We start from the raw sequence: 21,183 nt of genomic DNA, 5'->3' as shown, positions 1-21,183 counted from the left end.
TCCAAGACTATGCTAAATTAAGATTTGCTAATCATGCTAAGTAGGAGAGAGGAACTAGAATTTTAAATGCCACTACTGTTTTCAGCAGCAGATGAGTTAATATTAAAGTAAATTCAGTGGTGGATTAGTTCCTTTAACACCCACACTTCAGGTGCTTTAAAGCATGTGGGTCTCTTTGGATTCCTCAGGAAAACTGTCATGTTGCCATGTAGCTATAAAATGTGCTTCACTCAGAAACTGTAGTTAGTAAGGCAGAGGTTTTTGTTTTTGTTTTTTTTACTAGTTCTTTTGGCACAGGGGAATACTTTTAATAAGTCGGCCTTGCTGAAAGATGGAGCAAGGTATTGTTTTTAATGGGGAATGAGAACCTAAGTGCAGTGATTTGATGCAGTTACAAGAAGCTGCATCCAAAAACAATTTTTGATTTTTGTCAAACATTCAGCAAGGGAACGATTCGTCCCTCAAAAAAAAAATTTTTTTTTTGGTAGCTTCCCAAATTGCATTCTTTTAAATCTACAAGTTGTATATTCAGGATAGGATTTTTCTTTGTCCTATAATTTTCTCTGTTAATACTTGATCAGTAAAAATTATAACCATTTAGTTTGGGATACATGCAGATGTATTTTATAATTAATTTAGTGCCCCTTAAGGTAGATATTTGTATTTTGTTATTTTATTGAAAGGATATACATTTGGATTTCATAGCAGGCCTAGGGAAATAATAAACTTTTACCCTGTCAGTGCTGTCTCTATATGCTGATATAAAACCCATTTCTGATTTGTCCCAGGTAAAATAATTAAAATGCATGTATTAGAACATACGTAAAATTTTCTGTGCTCATGAAAGATGTACTAACTGGAAAAGAGTCAATATAATCTCTTGGCTTTTGGATTTTTATAAACACACAGGTTTATAGGGATTTTATGGAACTATCCAGCCCTTTCCCTGACTTCTGCCAGCAAAAGTCAAACTTCCTTCACAAAATGGTCCCAATATTTAATGTTAATCACACTAGTCTTTGCTAAGTTAGCTAGAAAACAGTATTCTTCATAACAGAAAGTCAAAAGAGAAGGTACTGGGAAACATATGAAGATGGCAAATGAATAATGAATGAGGTTTCATGCGCAGCTGGAGATATTTGTTAGTAGACCAGTAGAAGCAGAACTATATGGCAAACCTCTGGAAACACATGGCAAACTTTTCTTGACCATAATAGTAGTAACTTCTGTTTAGTTGAACATTGTTCAGTGTCTATGCATATCATCCCCTTTCATCCTTACCACAACCCTGTGAGGTGGGCTGAACTAATCGCTCCCATTTTATAGATAAGGAAACTAAGCTAAGAAGAGAAAGTGGTTTATTTTTAAGTACATACCTAGTAAGTGATAGATCTGAGATTCCAAATACTCTAATGCCAACTCACACTACCAAAAAAGCTATTTTAAAAAATATTAGTTTGTCAAAGACCACCCTAGAAAGTATCAGTCAGGACAATGGCAGCAGTGTAAAAAAGACAGAAAGATCACAGCACCACTTCTGAAGTTTTCCATCTTTGGCTTGAATAAGCAAAATTAAGAGTATTCTAAAAGACTGCTAGGAAATTAGTTTGTGCATGAAACACTGAACTCTTTAAAGTAAAATGATACACAAGCTCAAGATATTGCTATTTTTTTTTTTATTTGTAGCCAACATTTATTTTTATGCCTAGAAAAATACATGGGGGTGCTTAGGAATAATGTGCGGGGCAATTTGCTACTTTAGTGATAGTAACATAATCCCGAAAAAGCAAGCACGATTATTTTGTACTTTTTTCTTGTTTTATTCAGCAATAAGACCATAATTTTTCATATTTAAGGAAGTATGAAAAATTTGTCGAGTTTTAAAAGCTGAATACATGTAGCGTTGGATCAAGGCACATACAAGACTGGCCAAAGGGCGTACAATGCACTTTGGTTTTTTGTTGGAAAAAAAAATCATGGCAACAGAAAAACGATGTGGTTTTTAAACAAGTAATAGCTCACAATTCAGTAGGAAGCTAGAAAGAAATGTTACATTACAAGTTCATTATGTAGTATGTGGAAAACTGTGACAGTAATGGGCAGTATTCTTGATCATTGTGAAAGTAAATTGAACTTTTATGTACAGTGTTAAAACATTTCACGTAAACCAGATCTAAATTTGATTTCTAGTATTTATTTTTTCTTTTAAATTCTTCCTTATTTAAAGTACTACTTTCTCTGCATTGTTGAGGGGAATTGCTTATGGTTATACTACCTTTTTAAATACGTATGTGTTTCTTTTTTGACATCATTTATGATAAAAAACATTATAAACATTAACAATTATGTCTTTAGAATTCACTTTTCAAAAATCAGGATGGTATAGGCAAAACCAAAATGCAATTCTGGTGTCTGTGTTCATTATACTGTGGAGTCTAAGTTTTCATGTTTTCCTAAGTACAAATTTCCCCCCTAACTTAGAAGCGTGCTCACATTATTGATTTTGTGAAGTCCTTTATTCTCAAAGCTTTGTTAACAGTGGTTTTAACAACAGACTTCACACTCCTTTATGCCAGCTAATGTATTCAGTTCAGAAGATAATGCTTACTTTCTTAAGGATATCTAATTTGCTCAGAGTGAAAATGGAGATATGCAGCAAGTTTGATATTGCCCATTACTTCACATATTTTAATTTATTGAATACCACTGGGATAATACAAATTGAATAACTGGAACATTATTTCATAACTATTTTTTGAACTTTAATTTTTCTCATTCAGCCAGTTTTTTTTTTTTTACATTTTATTAATACCAAAGTGAAAAATGGCCTGTGCTTATACTACAAGGATCTCATGTGAACTCAGTCCTGATTGTTCAACACAGCAAGGAAATTCACTTTCACAGTCAACAAGTCATCTTACTCAGTAGAACACAAAGTAAATGGTTTATAACTTCAATATTTGCAAGGAAAATACAGTACAAATTACTAAAAAATACTAAAATATAGAATTGTGTTCAGGCATCTCCACTACATCAATCGCAGCAGTAACCTGAAATTTGAAACTTTTAATAAAAAGTTCTTAAATATAAATTATATGGCAAATGTACAGTACATTGCTTTTTTCAGTCTTTTGTTTCCAGTGTTTTGCAGTAGAACAGGGTTCCTACCATCACCTCCCTTAGGTTTAAAAAAACCAAAACACAGTCTGCTACAAGGCCTCCAGCATCATGAGTGTGAGTGATCTGAGTCTGGAATACCACTGTCTCTGTAGCTTCGGTTACTACTGCTTTCACTGTGATTGTTTTTGTACAGATTCATTCCATTAGGAGGAAATATGGTGTGTATTACAAATTCCTCCTTTGAGATTGGTTCACTGCTTATTGGTAACATCTGAAAAGAAGTCTCCCTGATTTCCAGGATGGAGTTGTCCTTCTTAGTGCCAGCTTCCGCGTAGTCATCCTTTCTTCTCCTCCCTTTGCTGTACGCACAGTTCCTTGAGAAGAGTGATCCATTTCTATGAACATACCAGCACACTAAAGCAAGAAGGGCGATGGTCACCAGGGCCACAGCCCCACCAATGATGGCAGCCAATGGTAAATTGGGGTTTTTGTAAGGTTCTTTCTCTTGCTCTCGATTAAGGGTGGTTGTAGGGTTGTACATTCGAAGGGGTGCAGTTTCAGTCTCAATACAAACACGGGTGTCGTCAAATAGGTAGAGGTTACTGGTTTCCATGGGAACCATGCAGACTCGATAGGGCGAATCAGGCTCCAGGGCTGTGACTAAGTATTCATTGCGTTCCCCTGTTACGATAGTTTCTGTTATAGATCCAGATGCTGGGCTATGACCCAGTTTGAGCCAGCTGAGTCTTAAAGCAGTCATAGGTAGGACAAGTTTCCAAGAGATATGAATTGTGTCAGAGGTGACGGATTTCACAGTAATTATAATTGTTTTTCTTGTTGGGCTCCCTGTGGTTCGCTGATCTTTAGTGAGCCTGGGGTTCTTAATGTCTGGTTGTTTGGTCACTGGAGCTGGCCACTGTCCTTGAGCAGGATATACCGTGTTGGGTATTGCAGTGGTTATCTGAATGGTGCTTACAACTGCACTGTCCTTACAATCAAACAGTTCTGCATTAAGGTCCTTAATAGCCATCCCCCGAACTTTTTCTGGGGCTTGGCACATAAGCCCACGCACATTGACCTTCATAGGTAGTGATTGCAACCAGTCACGTACCCATTTCATCTTGCACCCACAATACCAGGGATTGTTGCGAAGAATCAGTTGGGTTATATTGTCTAAATCATCAAAGATACCCTGAGGTAAATTACTTAGGTTGTTATTGGACATATCAAGTCGATACAGCTGCCTTAGATAAGAAAAAGCATTTGGGGGCACCCGGTTGATGTAGTTATCTTGAAGATAAAGCTTCCTCAGGTTTGTGCCTGGAAGGTTTACTGGTGCAGCAGTCAGGGAATTCCGTACCAGGGACAGTTCTGTTAAGTTGACTAGGTTGAAGAAAACTTTATCACCTAAACCATGGTTGTTCAACAGGTTTCCATCCAAAACCAGGCGTTTGAGGCTAGTGAGACCTTGAAGAGATGGTGATGAAATAGTGGATATGCGATTATCATCCAAGCGTAGTTCTTCTATAGTCCTGGGCAAACCCCAGGGAATTGTGCTAAGGTGATTACGGGACAGGAAAAGCAGTCGGAGATAGTTGCTGTCTCGGAATGCCCCCTCTTCAATGCTAACAGCAGACACCGAGTTATCATCTAAATGTAATTCTTCCAGATAGGGAATTTTGGAAAGTGAATCATAAGTGATAGTCCTTATGTTATTTTCTTGCAAATGTAACTCTTTTACATACTTTGGTAGGTTGGTAGGAAATTCATCTAAACTGTTGCGATATAGATATATTCTTTCTACTTTTAGCAAGTTTTTCAAATCTGAAGGAATTCCAGCATTATTTATTTGGTTGTTCTGAAGGTAGAGAGTTGTAGCATCCTCTGGTATTCCTGTCGGAATGGATGTCAGAAAGCGATCATTACAGTAAATGAAACCTGCATCACAGCGGCACACGGATGGGCAGGACTTAGCCATAACTGATAGAGGTGCCACCTGAAGGAACAGCCCAATTTTAGTCCCGATGAGGAAGATGCTCCAGGCTGGGCTGATCATGGTCAGCAGTGTTGAGGTCTTTGTACACGGTAGCGTCAGAGCCCTAAAATGCAGTGAGTGAAAAGAAAGGTAGAAAACAATTAGGTGAGAATACTTGAAATAGTATTCAAAATAGATGTGGAAACTAAAATGTGTATAATCACTTTTAATGTATTAATTTTTTTTTTGCATGTGTAGGTTTTATTGCTAGCTAACAATGAACATGATCATATAATCTCTTTACCTTAAATGCTTGTAGTATTAAATTAAGGAGTATCATATCCCAAATCCATTTGATTTTGAAATGTTAAATATAATAAAAGTTTTATTGAGCATTTTTGTAATACTTGATATCAATTCTATAGCCAGTCACTGACCAAGCTAATCAATTTTCTAATTTTTTCTTAATATTCATAATGAATTGACACATAGTAATATGATTTGTTGTATTTAAAGATAATGTTACTTTTTTTAAATTAAAATCTATTGTCTGTTTCTTAGGTAGGCTGTACAGGTGTAGAAATGTGTAGTAAAAGAAAATCTATCTTCTTAGTATTCAGGAATAGTAAGTTAAATACCTCTTAAGATCCTGAATCCTAGTAAAGCCATTCATTTGTTTTCATTATTGATGTTAGTATTTTTCTTTGATTATTAATATTAAATATCATTACATAGGTATTTCTAACAAGGAAATCAGAAGGAATCTTTTTCATCTAATTTTAAGGAAGTAAAGAACACATAGTTAATACATCCAGCTAACCTAAGTGGAAAATTCCATTTCATATTAAACTATTCCTTTCTTTTGTTCCCACTTTTTTTTATATGTTTCATACTATATGACTTAATGGCTTTATGCAGACTTTTCATTATGTTCTATCTTATAATATGTTTCACAATGCATTTATCTTTCTTCAGGTTCTAATCTAGAATATGGTTCAACTTTCCCCATGGCTGGAAAGTGATAGATTTTTACTGATCTATTGTGTAATATGATCTCTTGTGCACTTTTATGTATTAATTAGCCTTTGTAATTTCAGGCATGAAAATAACACACTTTAATATTTTTCCTACCTTATTGAATGATGTGAATAAATTTTGCGTGAGTGAAAATCCAATGCGCATATATTATTTTCCTGGTGAGGGGCTGGGACTTATAAACTCTTGTTCAGTCCTTGGAAATGTTCTTCACTGTTTATTCAAGTAATCCTATGCCGCACACACCTCCAGATCAGGCTCGCTGTTGTCAATGAACATTCCAGCTGCAGTTCAGCATGGTGGGCAAGCTCATTAAAGTAGGGACCAGAAACAATTCAGCTTCCTGTTACTATGTAGAACACATGGCTTCCTATGCACTTTTTTTTTTTTTCTGATAGAGTTTCTGTGTGAAGGTTCCTTTTGTGTAGCTTAATTCCCTTAGTAGAAATTGCTCTCTTTGAAATTCTTATTGGCTCTTCTGTGCAATGTGGTCAGAGATAGTAACTTCAGATCCTCATGAAGAAAGCCATTCATGATGCTAAGGCCTGTATAGTAATAGGTTTTTCAGTCAGTTACCCCCCACCTTTATTCCTATCCAGGATTATCCAAGTATAAACTTTGTACAGTAGCTATATCCTGAGGTATGATTACCTGCTGTGAAATAGCTATTTCCAGCTTTTGCTTCTTGCTGCTTTCTCAGAATATCTGGTGCAGTCACGTTATAGAAGAATAGGTATTCTTTTTTAAGAGGTAAAACTTAATTCAAATATTCTTCGTAGGAAAAAAAAAAGGAAGCATACTAGATTTCCTTTACATTTCTCTTCCTCAAAATATACTGGGTCTGAGCATCTCCTGTGAAAGCAAAGGGTTTTAATGAACTATTAATAATGAACTTTAACATGATAGAGAGATTTCTTAGAAATTTAACTTCAGTTTTTCTTTAAGCAACACATCTTTCATCATAATAGTTGGTGAAAAGGGGTAAGATGACCTCTTTGTTTGTTACCTCCCAATTTTACTATATAAATAAAGTAGGAGCTAAAGCTGAGATTGTCACCAAACAGATAATTTCTACTGTTAACTGACTGTTAATGTCACTTTAAATTAAACACAAGAGCAGAGCTTCATTCAAGAACCAGTAAGTAAGTGCCTTCCATGGCTTTTGAATTCAGGTCAGGCCAATCTTTAAAAGTTCACTTTTAAATCTTAGATATAAAATTATAAAATGTTTGAAAAGAAGAAAACAAGTATATGCCAAAGAGGTGAGTAAATATGCAACAAGGATTTTTGACAGAAATGCCATGGTAACTTTTAAGAGATTTCTGACATGGTTTTACAAAGTCATACAGTCTACAATGTAAAGACTTGAAAAGAGTTTGCTTTGGAATTCTTTCTTTTGATTTGCTCAATGCCCTGTTTAAATCTTCCTGTAGGTCTTGATTTTCCCAATTGTAGAATGTGAACGTCATCACCTTCCTCCTTAGAAGTATTTCTGAGGACTAGTTGATGATCTTGAAACTCTAGTTACTCAGGTGTTCTTGGCCAAAAGGTAGCATAGATGTTCAAGTAATTATTAATTTTTCAGGAGAATACAATTTTAATTTTCTTTTGGCAAACTGAACTTGAAAAATCTGTGTTTGAAATAGAAAGGACACTATGTCAATCTATCTCCTTACAATGACCATTTGGAAAGCATATCAAAACCTGACAAGGCATTTCTCTCTAGGTTCAAACATGAACACACCAATTTCCAGTAAGTATATTTTTCATTTCTGAAAGAAGACTTACGGCTTCACCAAATAAAACCCAAAAATACCCCAGTGATTTTAATGATGACTGTTTCGACCATTATCTAATATGCATAAAGATTTTTTGAGGGTAGAGGTGGGCAAGTGGGTAGCATCAGTATCTGTTATGCAGGGTTACCCACTCAGGGGCTTTCTGTACATGTAGGGAGCATTAAGGGTATCACGGAAATATTTGACCCTGAAATTAAGGACTACAGTAGAAGCAATTTACTTCTCCCCCTGTAATTACCTAGCCTCCAACAAGGATAGCATCTGTTCCAGAATTCAAATACTACTGAAGTGAATGTTAAATAAGGCCAAAATTTGTGTTTCTGGTTCTATTTGAAAATTCAGTGTCTTTTAGTTTGCCACCAAATACCAACACTCTCATAGAATGCATTAACAAAAGGAAACTTAAAAAAAAAATTACAGATCCATTTAATTTATTATTTAAGCAACTTGAAACAAAAATAGCAGTTAGCAGATGGATAAAGTAGTCTTTAGTGGATATTGCAAAGTGCCCACAGAGGAAAGTTTAAATGATTTATTGTTTAAAGTGAGGTTTTACTGTGATACATTTAGGGCTTTGCTCATTATTGTTGAATTTCAATAGTGTATTTTCTTGAAAACTGTTGCTTTCGTGGAATGTGAAAATGAAAAACCAAGCTGTTGAAATTATAATGACAGAGTTATTTTAAAAAGTATCTGCTGTAAATATTTTCTAAGCTTGAAAATTATTCAACATTTAAAATAATGTGGTTAATTTAAGCTGAGGAAACAATTACTGTTGTTAAACTGCATTAGAAACTAATTAAAAGCTGTGATAAAAATCACTGGTGAGAACCTGCCTAAAATGTTACCAATAGTCAGGCATTTGTCATACTCCAAAGCACACTTTAAACTTAAGGAGATGAATCTGATGAATGAGGATTTAAAAACTGTTGACTCTTCCCCAAGTCAGGTCAGCCTAGAGTATGTCCAAGATGATGATCATAATAACTAGAGATAGAGCATGTATCTGAACTATAAATATTTTATGAAATAAAGCTCTAAGAATATGTATTGATTTTTAAGTTTTTAACCCAGAGAGAGAGAGAGAGAGAGAGAGAGAAAAAACCTAAATTGGTATTTATTTTTCTTGTTTTATATCTGTAAAACTGCCTCTTTTGCTCTGTTTGATATGCAAACTCACATTGCCATTAATACAATAGTGGTAATAATGTGGGATTAACAGAAAACCTTAAATCTCATTAAATTCTTGGAAAATGTCATTCTCTTTTCCCCAAATTACATTAAAACAAAAGGCAAAAGTATCAAGCAGGTTTCTTTGGAGAGGATACTCTTTGAGAAATGAAGATTCCCTCACTACTCCCTTTATTTAAGCTCAAAACAGTTGATGTTTTTGTTTTATATCTTACGTTTTGTATCTTTTCCTTCCCTTTTATATTTGAAACTATAGTGCTAGACAGTTTTGTTTTGCATATTAAAGGATATAATAATCTATCTAACATACGTGATCCTGCCCCTCATTCTTACACTTCCCCTTTTCTGAGCTGGCTCTACATATTCATGCGCACAGAGACTTGCTAGTTGATTGTGAATGATAAAAAGAAAAATGAGCCCTATTGGTATGTACACTGTGGCCAGGTTTCCATAACATGGACGTCAGAAGCCTTTATGTCTGCATAGGCTTGAAAAGAGGCCATTACTTCTGAGCGAAAAAGAATCGATCTTTTAGAAAAATATTATTAATAGGGTAACTTGGGGAAAAACATAAATGGACCCTGGTTACTTAAAGAAATGTTTTAAAATTATTTTTTGATGGAATCATTACTCAGTAGATAGCATTTAAAACTATGGCAAAAGGAACAACATAATCACCTCACTGATAAATCACATTTTTAATAGGGATCTTTCTCGTCAGTTTCTTTTTAGAAACAAAAATTGTGGAGGTAAAAAAATATGCATTTATAATGCAATCATCAAGTCTGTGAAAAGCCTCCAATTTAGTTCTATGATACACCTAAGAAAGTTTTAAATAGATAAGGATGCTATCATTTTGAGATATCTTAAGAAGTTTTATCGAATTGAAAACTGGCATTTACAGACAATCAAAGATTTGAGGCAATCTACATGTTTATATGATTTCTGTTACTACAATATTTTAGAGGTAGGGGTGTTTGAAATGAGAAGGTATTCTCATATTTTCATCACTTAAATTAAGATTATATGTTGATAATATGCACTGACTTCCTAAATCCTTTATTTGCTGCCTTTGATTTAAATTGATTTTGATTTGAAATCATTGCTTATTTAAAAAAGAAACCTTAAATCGAGTACAGAGTTTTGAGATTTTCGTAGAGTCTTATTAATGATTTGCTTCACATAATGATACCTTAATGATGGGACCTTTTTAAAAATATTAAATATAAAAGTAGAACTTTTAATCCAAGTTAATTGCATTATTATTTTGAATAAAACCCTGAGATTGAAGAAAACACATGCTTAATTAGATTTATCCAAGTCTGTGAATATTTCTAGTTAAATTGGGATTTATATAATCACAATCTACAGTTTTAGAAGGTAATTTATTTATGAAGGCTTAAATTGTTGCTAGAAAGCACAAGAAAATGGTCAACCTGTGAATGCTAAGTCTTTTAATGACAAATGATATTTAAAATAAGTTACATATATGGTTAAACTGAAAAACTGAAGTACATCAGGTTAGTTGATAGTGACAGCAAAATGCTTTCTAAGCAGCCTGTCTGGTAGTTAAATTTTCCACGATCATCAGATTTCAGGAAAGTTCCAATTCTTTTGTTTAATGCCAGGCAAGCAGAAGGACCTCTAACTCCCCTCTTGAGAGTCATGAAGTCTGAAGCGTTTGCTGAGCAGCAGAGAAGCAAGTGTGCCTTTTCATACTTGGTTTTATCCCGACTATTTTCTAGCCTGAAGAAGGTTGTGTTTTATTTATGCAAAATAGGGGATAAAAGTTCCAAAGCAAGGGATTTTTACTTTCCTCTTTTATGTTACTGGTTCTTTTCTCCCAACAGGTTTATGATAAATGAATCCAATTCCGCTTCATTTATACTGGCTTTTAAAGTTAAATGGAGCTTCCTTAAAACAAAAAGGCAAACTAGGATGTTATCTTTCATCGTCGTGAATGCTTCTTGCTTTTGTGGTATGTAAAGCCAGACTAAATGAATTAGAGAACCAAGACTTGTATGAATGAATGAGACATTAGTTGAGAGGGTGGTAAAGGTGAGCAGTAGAGGGCTTGGAGCAGGGAACAAGCTTTAAGTTTGCGTTGACCTTTGAGCAACTGCAGTTAAAACTATATTTTTTAAAACCACCGACATTTTCCCATTGCAAACTTTGAAGTTCCTTTTTTGGTGTTGTGAGTACAGTTTGGTTGATGTGCTTTAAATTTCTAATATTCAAGTTTCCGTACACGAATACAACAATTATTTGGGTCTCCTGTGTGCCAAGCACTGTGCTGGTTGGTGAGAACATCCCAAATCATAAAACACTTTGTTTTTTCATTTCAGAGTAGGGTATTATTATGTAAAGCAAATGAAGAGGAAGAAAATCAACAACACATAAACTGGTCAATCCGCAGTCCAGTGGCACATTTTAAAAATGGTATTTAACCAAATGTGGTCTGTGGGTTTTCTTTTCAAAGTTGCCACGGTAACTTGTGCACAGGAAAAGTGAAAGAATAAAGAACAAAAGCTGTCATTGTCTCAAGTGAGAGCAATTTCTCTCTCCTCTCATTTAAGGAGACTAATACCTGGAGAGAGCTTTTTATACATTCCTGACACTTAATTTTGGGTCTAGGAAAAAGATAATGCATATGCAAAACAAATGAACTTTAGCTGCTGCTGAAATCGTATTTCATTCCTTTGTGACTTAAAATCTGTTTTCTCTGCAGTTCTTGTCAGTAGTCACGACAAAATCCTAAAACCTGCTTTTCTATGCAACAGAAACATGGCTTTCAAAACTCTTTTAGTGTGATGTTTTACCAAATTTAGTGATGTTGATTTGCAGTCTGAAACTGGAAAATGCTTTCTGAAATGTATATTCCTATTTTGGCTCTTAAAAGGAAAAAGGCTTTTTTCAGAAGACATTTACAAACCATCTCCTTGGAAATTGGTTTGTTGACTTATGATAAGTTTTGAAATGGTGGAATGTTAGAAGAAGTCGAGAAACAGCCCTTTTTATGCTCTGAAGAGAAAAATGTAGTTTTGAGAATTAATATTGGGGAGAGATTTACTGTAGAGTTTTTGCCCACTGGGGGGTGGTACACTCTACCAGAACACTGCTTTCAGAAGCCGCAAGTCAGATGTTGGCTGCTGCCGGCCAGTTTTTCTCTGGTTTAATTACAACAAAGCCTCCCGTTGAGAAGAACAGTGAAGGCCTCTAGGGCAAAAGGTGGGGGGTGGGAGTGAAAGGGGAATGAAGGGAAAAGGAGGGAAGAAATTACAGCCTTTGAAAAATTACTGAATCTTATTTCCCTCATTGAGTTCATTTATGGTGGTCTTCATTGGACTTTCAACAATTATTTATAATGTTAAGTAAACTGAACAAAAATATTTAAGGAGGTTTAACTCAGAAATTTTAAGTTAAGTCTGAATCTTGCCATTAATCACATTCTTTGTTATCAGCCCACCCACCTTAATAAAGGGGAGAAAAGTTAAGATACACTGAAATTTTTCTTTAAATGACGAGATTTAATTTAGTGTTGGTATAACATTGGCATATCAAAAATAAAAAGCAGAAAGAAGAAACATTCATATAATAATAACATAAGGCAAGTTCTCTGCTACTGATTTTTGTAGGGTTTAAAATTGTTCAAAATAATCCAGAAAGAGGAGGAAGCCTTAGGGTGTGTGGCCAAGAAAAGCACAGACAAATCTCTCCGCAGTGCACTTGCATGTTTAAAGCTGATAATTGTATTTTTCATCTGGAGACACTGAGTGTTCATTAGGGTCTGGTGTCCCTAGGCAGGAGATGCTGAACATAATTGGAGTTTCTATTTGATTGGGCAATATAGTCTAGAGAAGAAACTGGGGTAAAGATAATTAATAGCTTGCTAACAAAGTCTGACAGCCACAAGATTTCAACCAAATTTATTTCACACTGCTTCGTTTAGCTCTGAAAAAGTTTTGATAGAATTGGAGGCACTTTAATTAACAATTGAAAGCAAAAGAAACATACCTTCTATTTTGCTGCCACATTCAGTAATGACAAATTTTCTTACTGTTTTTCTTCTTTTTTGTAAAAACTTTATTTGCTGCCCAATTATGTATTTCATAAATGTTAATGTTTAGGAAGTGTTTAGTTGGGCATTTTGAACCTAATCATCATTGATTTAAAAGGGGGGGCAGAGAAATGAAAAGCCCAATTAATAGCTGATGGTTAGTATTGTACAAGAACAATATTAATGAATTCATTATTTTTATTCATTCTATAATATTTTTGCTGATTCCTGGATTTGATGTGTTTTGGCAGTGCTCTATTAAAAAAATTGGATATGACTTTCCTACTTAAATACATACAGTCATGTTTTTGTAACTCTTTTTTATTTCAGGCTAATAAACATGTGTTCGTGTAACCAGGTGTGTATATGTTATGTACACACACATATTTGCAAACTAAATAGCATATCTGTGATTTAATCTTCTTAGAGATTGAAACCTGGTATATTGTTATTAATATTGGTAGTAATGGTAATATTATTTTGTGGTACTTTTCAAAGATAGATTCTTTACTCATTTCAAAAGAGATGAGTATCAATCATCTGTCACTTTGGGGCAGGCATAAATGGTTCTATCTCAAAAGAGACAAATTCATTCTTTATGTTTTATGCTAGTCAGGATATTCATATGCAGCTCGGGATAAATGAAAGGCATTGCTACAGCTGATGGACTTTTTTAGTGGCTTTATTCATGTTGTTTGCTGCTAATAAAATAACATATATGTGCATTTTAGAGCAGATAGATTTAAGAAAATTTAAAATAGCTATTTGTTAAAGGCATTCAAGAATTTGGTTCTATAAGTGGCAAATATCAAGGCTTTTTTTCCTTTTTAATTTTGATAGATAGATAGGCAAATATCTGCCCCCAGATATTGAAAAATATAGGCCTGTTGCACTTTTTACCTCTATGCAACCATTTTGTTTCAGACCAAATTCACTGAAGAAAAAAACATTTTTTTTTTTTTTTGAGAAGATACATTTAACTACTTTTTGGAAGCTCTGCTGTACAAAATCATTTCTTTCAATATAAAATTTTCTTATTGTAAGTTGCAAGTGAATGGATACTCTGCACATCCCACTTGATGAGGGCTCTACTCATTTTTTTTTTCCCCTGCCACCCCGAGCTCACTGCATACATCAGGCATAGCTTCCACACTGAGCTTTGTTAGTTTTTCCGAGTAGGCTTTGCCAATTACTATGCTAGTCACATACTACATTTGCCCAAGCAGTGGATTTTGGCGTTCTCCTGGAGGGGGTGGGGGTATGGTTAGGAAGAAGTCTCTCCCTCCTCTGAGTTGAATTCACTAGTTGAGATTTGCAAGCCTGAAATGCTTGAGGCAGCTCTGGCAGGATAGCAGTGCAAGCTTTAAAATCTAGGTGTAGCTGTTAATCCTTACGGAGGCACAGAAGTCTCCAGGAGTAGCTCGGCTAGCTGTGAGCAAGATGTATGCTTTTCATGTACTGCGTACTCACGGGCTGAGGGATTATTGATTTTCTTTCACAGTTGTAAAAACAGCAATTGGTGATCATACCACACATACAGTACACACCAAGTTAGCAAGACCTTTCGCTTTCCTCTCTGTGAAAAAATCTGCCTTGTATTCTTCAGTATTTAACATTTAACTTTGCAACTTAAGGTTTTCTATAAGGCTCTTTTCAACTTGCAAATATACGAGGCAGAAAATAGTCATTAATTATTACTTTTTAATGAAAGAAGGTTTTAAGAAACTTCTTGCATGTGGCTATATCGTCAAAATTTTCCTCGCTGGCTCGCACACACATATACTGTTCTTACTGGTGACAGAACAAGCGTTCATATTTGGATGCCTCATAGTACCAAGTCATTTCTGTCTACAGAGTAAAACCAAGCAAACTTTCTGGGACAATCTTAAGGAAAAACATGGGAAACACTTACCAGGAAGACGAGAAAAAGCAATCCCATATATACTGCTGCAATAGCTGTAATTCCACTGACTGCGAATTGGAGTAATAACCCTCCCCCTCTCCCAAGCTCCGCGTCCAGTCCACACAAAGCCAACAGCAGCTGCAGTTAGAGCTTGTCCTGCTTCAGATCACTCCTACACTGAGGAGTGAGTGAGGGAGAGCATTCCAGTTTACTGCACACAGCCCACCTCCAAGTCTGAAGTTAAAGCTTCACCTCGCAGTGGTTGAAGAAGGGGGTGATGTCATAGATGGGCAGGACTTAGCCGAGCTCTTGTTCAGTGAGGTAACTGGATGATCAGACAGATGAGCTTTGCAAACGCTAGAGGGAGTGAGAGAAGCCAAAATGAGGCGCTCACCCTGCCAAAGCTGGGATGCCATTTGGTTTGTAGGCAGCCTTTTGGAATTTCAACATTTTCTAAAGTTTAATACAACAAGGTAGTGGTAGCAAGCTTATATTAAAAAAAAAAAGAGCATGTTAGAAGGATATTTATAAGAGTACAGTAGAAAAACACAGGTTCTTTTTATTTTTAAGCTATATGTATTAAAAAGAAGTTAACCAAAAATCCTATTATTTTCGTTATTGACTAGTTCCAGTAGCATTGTAATTTTGAAGGCTAGTAACTCCAATTGTGAGTAATTATTCGACAAATGAGTGGAAGGCAGGTTCACATAAAACTGAGGTATTTAAGGGAAGGGGAACGAGAATGACAAAAGGTAAAGATCCTTGAAGTAACCAGTTCTTTTTCCTAGAGGTAATGAGTAACTTATTCTATGTATGTTTCAGGAAATGAAAGTATTTTTCACAGACTTCCATTATTTGTCCATCTCTTTTGAACTTGGTAGATATTAAATGTTCTCCTATTTAGGGAGCCCTCCCTAAATATGAAAAGTTGTAGAAAAATTAAATAGATTCTTTTCCTTTCTGGTATATTTTTGCTGCTCTAAATATGGATTAAGATATAAACATCTTAAGGAAAAACCTTTCGTGGGTGGTTTTGCTTTTATTAAAATAATTTTATTTTAATTTTGGTACATGAATAAACACTGGGTAATTGTAAGACAGACATAAATGTCTGTATCTAATTAGCAGAATGGTAGACTTTAATATTCAATTATGATTTTCATACACTGGTTTCTGCTATTTGGTCAATAATTGCTTTGGGCCCATAGTTTTCCAGTAAGTTCATTTCACTTTTTAATGTTGCTGGGGAGAATTATGATTTTATATTTACCTGGAGAGCAATTTCCTTAAACTAATACTATTTGTTTTAGTTTTAGAAGTTCACAACATTGTCCTTTGGCTTTTAAAAAAGTTTCTGTGAATGTGTGTTTCTGAAGGAGGCCAGCTAATTGTCTTTCCCAGGAGTATTTGATTATGGTCTCTTCATTAGCTTCATTTAGTTTATCTATTTATGTGCTTCTTTGATAGCAGTTTGACCTTCTGAGGTCCCCTGCAAGAATGGATGATATCAAAGTAGAAGGTGAACCCTTGATAAGAGGTATATTGACCCCTATTGTTCTGTGATTGCACTTTTGCTGGCCACTGAGGGCAGACCCATTAAATCCAGGAATTTTAGAATTCTAATATCTGTTGAAAAGCCAATTTCTTAAAAATGTTAGATAGCACAACTTAGACTGAGGTTCAGCTGCTGACTTTTTGGAGGAAAGGGAGGTGGGAATAATATCATCTCTCACTAAAGGGTGAATTTTTTTTCTGTTACTTCAAAACAAATACATGAATTAAATTATTTTATGAAATAATTCTTTCTAGAGGCTCTTTTCAGATGGGGGTTGGTTATATTTAAAAAAGGACTTTTTGCTTGGCCAAATTACTGTGGGCTTATATCCATATTTAATCAGTGTGTCTCCATTCAGGCTGACCTTAAACTGAAAAGAAAGATGAATGGACAGTTTTTGGTTAAAGGTAGCTAAAAGACGGCGTACTAGCCTGGGAGTTAGGAGTTCTGAGGTTTCCATTCCTTAGGCTGCCATTTGTTTTATGACTTCATCTTATGTGTTCTGGCCTTTGGTTTCATCACATGGCAAATAAAGGGAGCAGGAATTTATTGAATGCCAATTATGTACTGTTCCTTTTTTTTTTTAAGCTGTAGATTAAAATGTAGAAGGAGGCAAGAGGTTGTGAAAAATATCATCTGTCCTGGAGGCACTGACTTTGAAGGCAAACTCTTAAGATAGTCTCCATCATCCTACTCTGTCCAAAAATATATACTCTTTTGCTGCTTCCATGTGTTTTTTGTTTGTTTTTTGTTTTTTAATTTCCTGCTTTTATCAGTTGCCTAAAATTCTGCCAGTTGGAGGTGAACTTAAAGTAATATGTACCGCCTCTAGAAAGATTAAGAGTTACTACAGACTGCTTTCCTTCTTTGTTACCTAAAGGAGATTAGCTGTAATAAAGGGATGGCTGTCCTGGTTGGAGGGGAAGGAAGACAGGCAATTTTCAGCCTGATGCCCTTTAGGCTGTGATAGGAAAGGAGGGGCTGATTCTTGCTGCAGAGAGGACCCAGAGAGGAGGAACCAGTGCAGTCTAATGTTGAAGGGCCACACCGGGGTTCCATCTTGGCTTTGCCACATGACTGTAGACAAATCATTAAATCTTCCTGAGTTTAGTAGCTCAGTGTCTGACTCATAGTAAGAACTCAGTGAATGGTAGCTGATATTATTAAGATGAGGGCATCTGAGCACCTGGAAAAAAAAGGGACATCAAGAAATAGAAGAGTGCGCAAAGGGAGGTGGGCAGATAGGAGACAGCCAATGACCACTTTTTCACGCTTGTCTAAATTTCCCTTTGGAGTGGTTCTGTAGCCAGGACATGGGGAAGGAGGTGGGCAAGTAGGAGATTTTCTTGTTGATTTTTTTTTTTTTCTGTTGTCCTGTTTTTCATAGCCTCATGGTTCCCAGGATTTAGAATTTAGTTGAGTTCTAGTAGATGTTTTAGGTTGAAAAGGTGTTTGTTGTTTTGTGTTTCCTTCTGTTTTGTGGGCAAGTCTGTGAATCTAACGCTATATATGAAAAAATCTCTAAAGATTGTAAACAGCTGGCCTGAAAATGAACTCCAGTAGCATATCCACACCGTCATATCAAAGAACTTTATGTTTTTCTATTTTTGTGAGAGGATATGAGATGTTCCCCAGTGGAGAACAGGGGAGATTGGATTTGGAATCAGGTTTCCCAGGCTCTGCCATTTACTTGTGTACCCAAGTGAAAGCAACAATAACAACAAATCCAACCTTTTATAGTATGAACAGCTCCCAGCTGAAAGTGACTGCAATACATAATTATTCCATGGAACAGTTTAATCCAGGAATTTTAACCTGTCAAGACTTAAGGTACCTCATTCACTCATTCATTCATTAATTCATTTGCTCATTCATTCATGCACTGTATACAAATTCATTGAACATCCCTATAAAAAGAAGTTAGTGGGGTGCCTGGGTGGCTCAGTTGGTTAAGCTACTGCCTTTGGCTCAGGTCATGATCCTGGAGTCCCAGGATCGAGTCCCGCATCAGGCTCCCTGCTCAGCGGGGGGTCTGCTTCCCCCTCTGCCCTCTTCCCTCTCGTGCTCTCTGTCTCTCATTCTCTCTCTCTCTCAAATAAATAAAATAAAATCTTTAAAAAAAAAAAAAAGAAGTTAGCAGGAGTAGATGATTCACCAAACCACCTCCAACTATGGTATTTGTGATTTAACCTTAGAATGTATTAAACTTCTTTTAAGTCTTAGAAACATTCTTGATTATTTTTCTTCCACTCAACATTTTTCATGAGAATTAAGTCTTCAAATTTGAGTGAAAAACAAACAAGCAAAAAAACCCAGCTCAGGTTTTTGGTATATTAAATGCCTTGGGCTATCATAGTTGAGAATTTTTTAGTTGCAAGTAATTGAAAGTCCAAGCCGTACTGTCTAATCAACAATTGGAATCCACTGGTTCATATAACTGAGAAGTTCAAATGTATGGTCTGGCTTCAGGTAAAGCTTGGTACAGTGACTTAAAATGTTTCAAAAAAATTACAGGTTCTCTCTGGCTCATAGTGTTCTGCCTTTTTCAGTGTTGGCAGCCTCTTTAGGCTATATGCAATGGACCTTTGGCAGCTCCAGGCTTTTCCCTTAGGCAGTAACAGTTCCGCATACCACATTCCCATGTTACGGTGTTCAAGGGAAGAGAGGTCACCTCCAGAAGCTCCTGCATATAACCCTGTGATTCAGTTTGTCTCATTCCTGAACCTGTTACAGGAAGGTGGGGGAGGGGGGATATGTCAGTGAGCGTAAGCCCCCTGTAATAGCTGTAGATAGGGTCCACCCTCCTCAAACACATGGCTGAAAATGGAGGCATGGCTCAGAGGAAGATTGGGCACTGTTAGTTTGAGAAGGAAGGGGTGGATGCTGGAGATTAGCATTTTCAGAGGACTTGGCATGCTGAAACTTGGGCATGTTTTATAAATTTATAAACTTGAAGCTGCTCTTTTTCTTTTCTTTCCCTTTCTTTATTTCTTTTTTTTTCTTTAAGCCAGAGTTTCTGTTTAAATTGCCAAAACATCTTTAAAAGATTTTCTATTTGTAGACCCTCTCAAGTCTAGCCCAGTTTTTTTCTGTCAACAGGTAGTGATGCATGTCAGGGCATATCAGTACTACATCTTAACATGAGCCTCTGGGATGTTAATAAAATAGAGAGAGAGTGCACATTCAGCTATCTGTAATTCTGTGAAGTCAGGCCAGATGCTTAATGCACCAGTTAGAAACTGTACCACATCTTTCTGAACAATTCCAAAGGGTATTGGAGAAATAATTAGATTTTAGCAGGTCACAGATGCCTTAGAATACTAAAAGGTTTTAAAATGCTATATTAAATTGTTCTTCTGCTATTTGCCTTTTATTAGTCAACACTTAAGATGTACCTAAAAACAATCATATATCCCTTTTAAGTATATTTCCCAAACATACTGCACTGGAGTGAGATCTGTCATTACAGGACTTGAAATAAAAATCAAAGCAAAATCAGAGTGGTTATTTCCCTGCCTGACTGCTTGTCTGCCCACCCTCTGGAACACCCTTCTTTCCCTCTACTCTGAGTTGGACTGTTATACTTCAGGGACGGGGAAAAAGGGGATTTAAAACAGCAACAACACTAACCACCACCTGAGAAAAAAACACCTCTTCGGCCTCTCAGGAAAGAAAAGAGGAACTGGGGTTCAGAACAGGTTAGCACTTAGACAAAAGTGATGGGGGGAGGCAGCTGGCAAAACTGAAAGCCTGCGGCTCCCTGCTTTCTTCCATCTTCAGTGCTTTCCTGTATGGCCTGTGTGTAAATGGTGCACTGTGCAACTCCCGCTCACATAGGCTGTGCCCTTGACCCCTTCCTACTCCCAGGGTCCTGTCATCTTTCTCTCTTTGTTTTAAAATGCAAAAAAGAGATTTTTTTTTTTTTTTTTTTAAATGGACCTTGGGAAAAAACAGAGACTTGGACTAAGCAGAGTGACTGAATTCTCCCTCTGATACTTTATGTGTGGCCCTGGGAAAAGAACTTCAGTTCTTTGAACCCTAGTTCTCTCATTTATGAGGATGAAGATAGGGGACCCTCATTTAACTATTATGGACTTCAATAAAGTGGTGCATTATAAGAGTTCATTACTAAATCTGAGAAAGCACTTACCAAGACAGAGCTAAAACCTCTGGATAGTTGCTTTTTATCTTCATGGTGATGAGTGGGGCCAGGATCCATTCAAAAGGCACAATCCATTAATGTTCAATTGAGCTGTGTGTTTTAACAGTTTATCTTTGGGAATGAAACAATTGGAGAAATGCTTCTGCCTACTGTCCTGGATGCTCAGACCTTCAGATAACAGTATCTAAGGCTGGTTCTGAGACTTAATTACAACCAAAGAACAAATTCTTTATCCTTGGAAATTATTAGTATAGAACATAGCTTTGGATGAATGGCTAACAGTTAATAAGAGCAGATGAGTGTATGTCTAATTATTGAAATGGGTATTTACAAAATATCATACAAGTGCATTGCCTGGAGCTGTGTGATTCTCTTTAACAGCTCAC

At 36.0% G+C, this 21,183-nt stretch overlaps 1 protein-coding gene across 2 annotated transcripts; it reads right to left on the bottom strand.

Moving 5' to 3' along the window:
- Window positions 1–1,968: 1,968 nt before the first annotated feature.
- On the bottom strand, window positions 1,969–15,574 carry FLRT3 (fibronectin leucine rich transmembrane protein 3). 2 transcript variants are annotated; one of them, XM_035005818.1, is made up of 3 exons: window positions 15,090–15,574; window positions 6,782–6,982; window positions 1,969–5,219 (listed from the first exon to the last, which is right to left on the bottom strand). In XM_035005818.1, exon 3 carries the CDS (start codon window positions 5,174–5,176, stop codon window positions 3,227–3,229), a length of 1,950 nt encoding a protein of 649 aa, XP_034861709.1. In that variant the 5' UTR covers window positions 5,177–5,219; window positions 6,782–6,982; window positions 15,090–15,574; the 3' UTR covers window positions 1,969–3,226. The 2 variants fall into 2 exon arrangements, with proteins under 2 accessions (XP_034861709.1, XP_034861708.1); XM_035005817.1 differs by having other exon boundaries at window positions 6,227–6,982; window positions 15,090–15,386.
- Between the last annotated feature and the right edge of the window lie 5,609 nt (window positions 15,575–21,183).

This window comes from Mirounga leonina, unplaced genomic scaffold, assembly GCF_011800145.1.
Source record: "Mirounga leonina isolate KUSES-001 unplaced genomic scaffold, KU_Mleo_1.0 Mir_150, whole genome shotgun sequence".
Classification (NCBI taxonomy): Eukaryota; Metazoa; Chordata; class Mammalia; order Carnivora; family Phocidae; genus Mirounga; species Mirounga leonina.
Note: the sequence above shows the minus strand (reverse complement) of the source record. Positions and strands in the feature narration are given on the sequence as shown.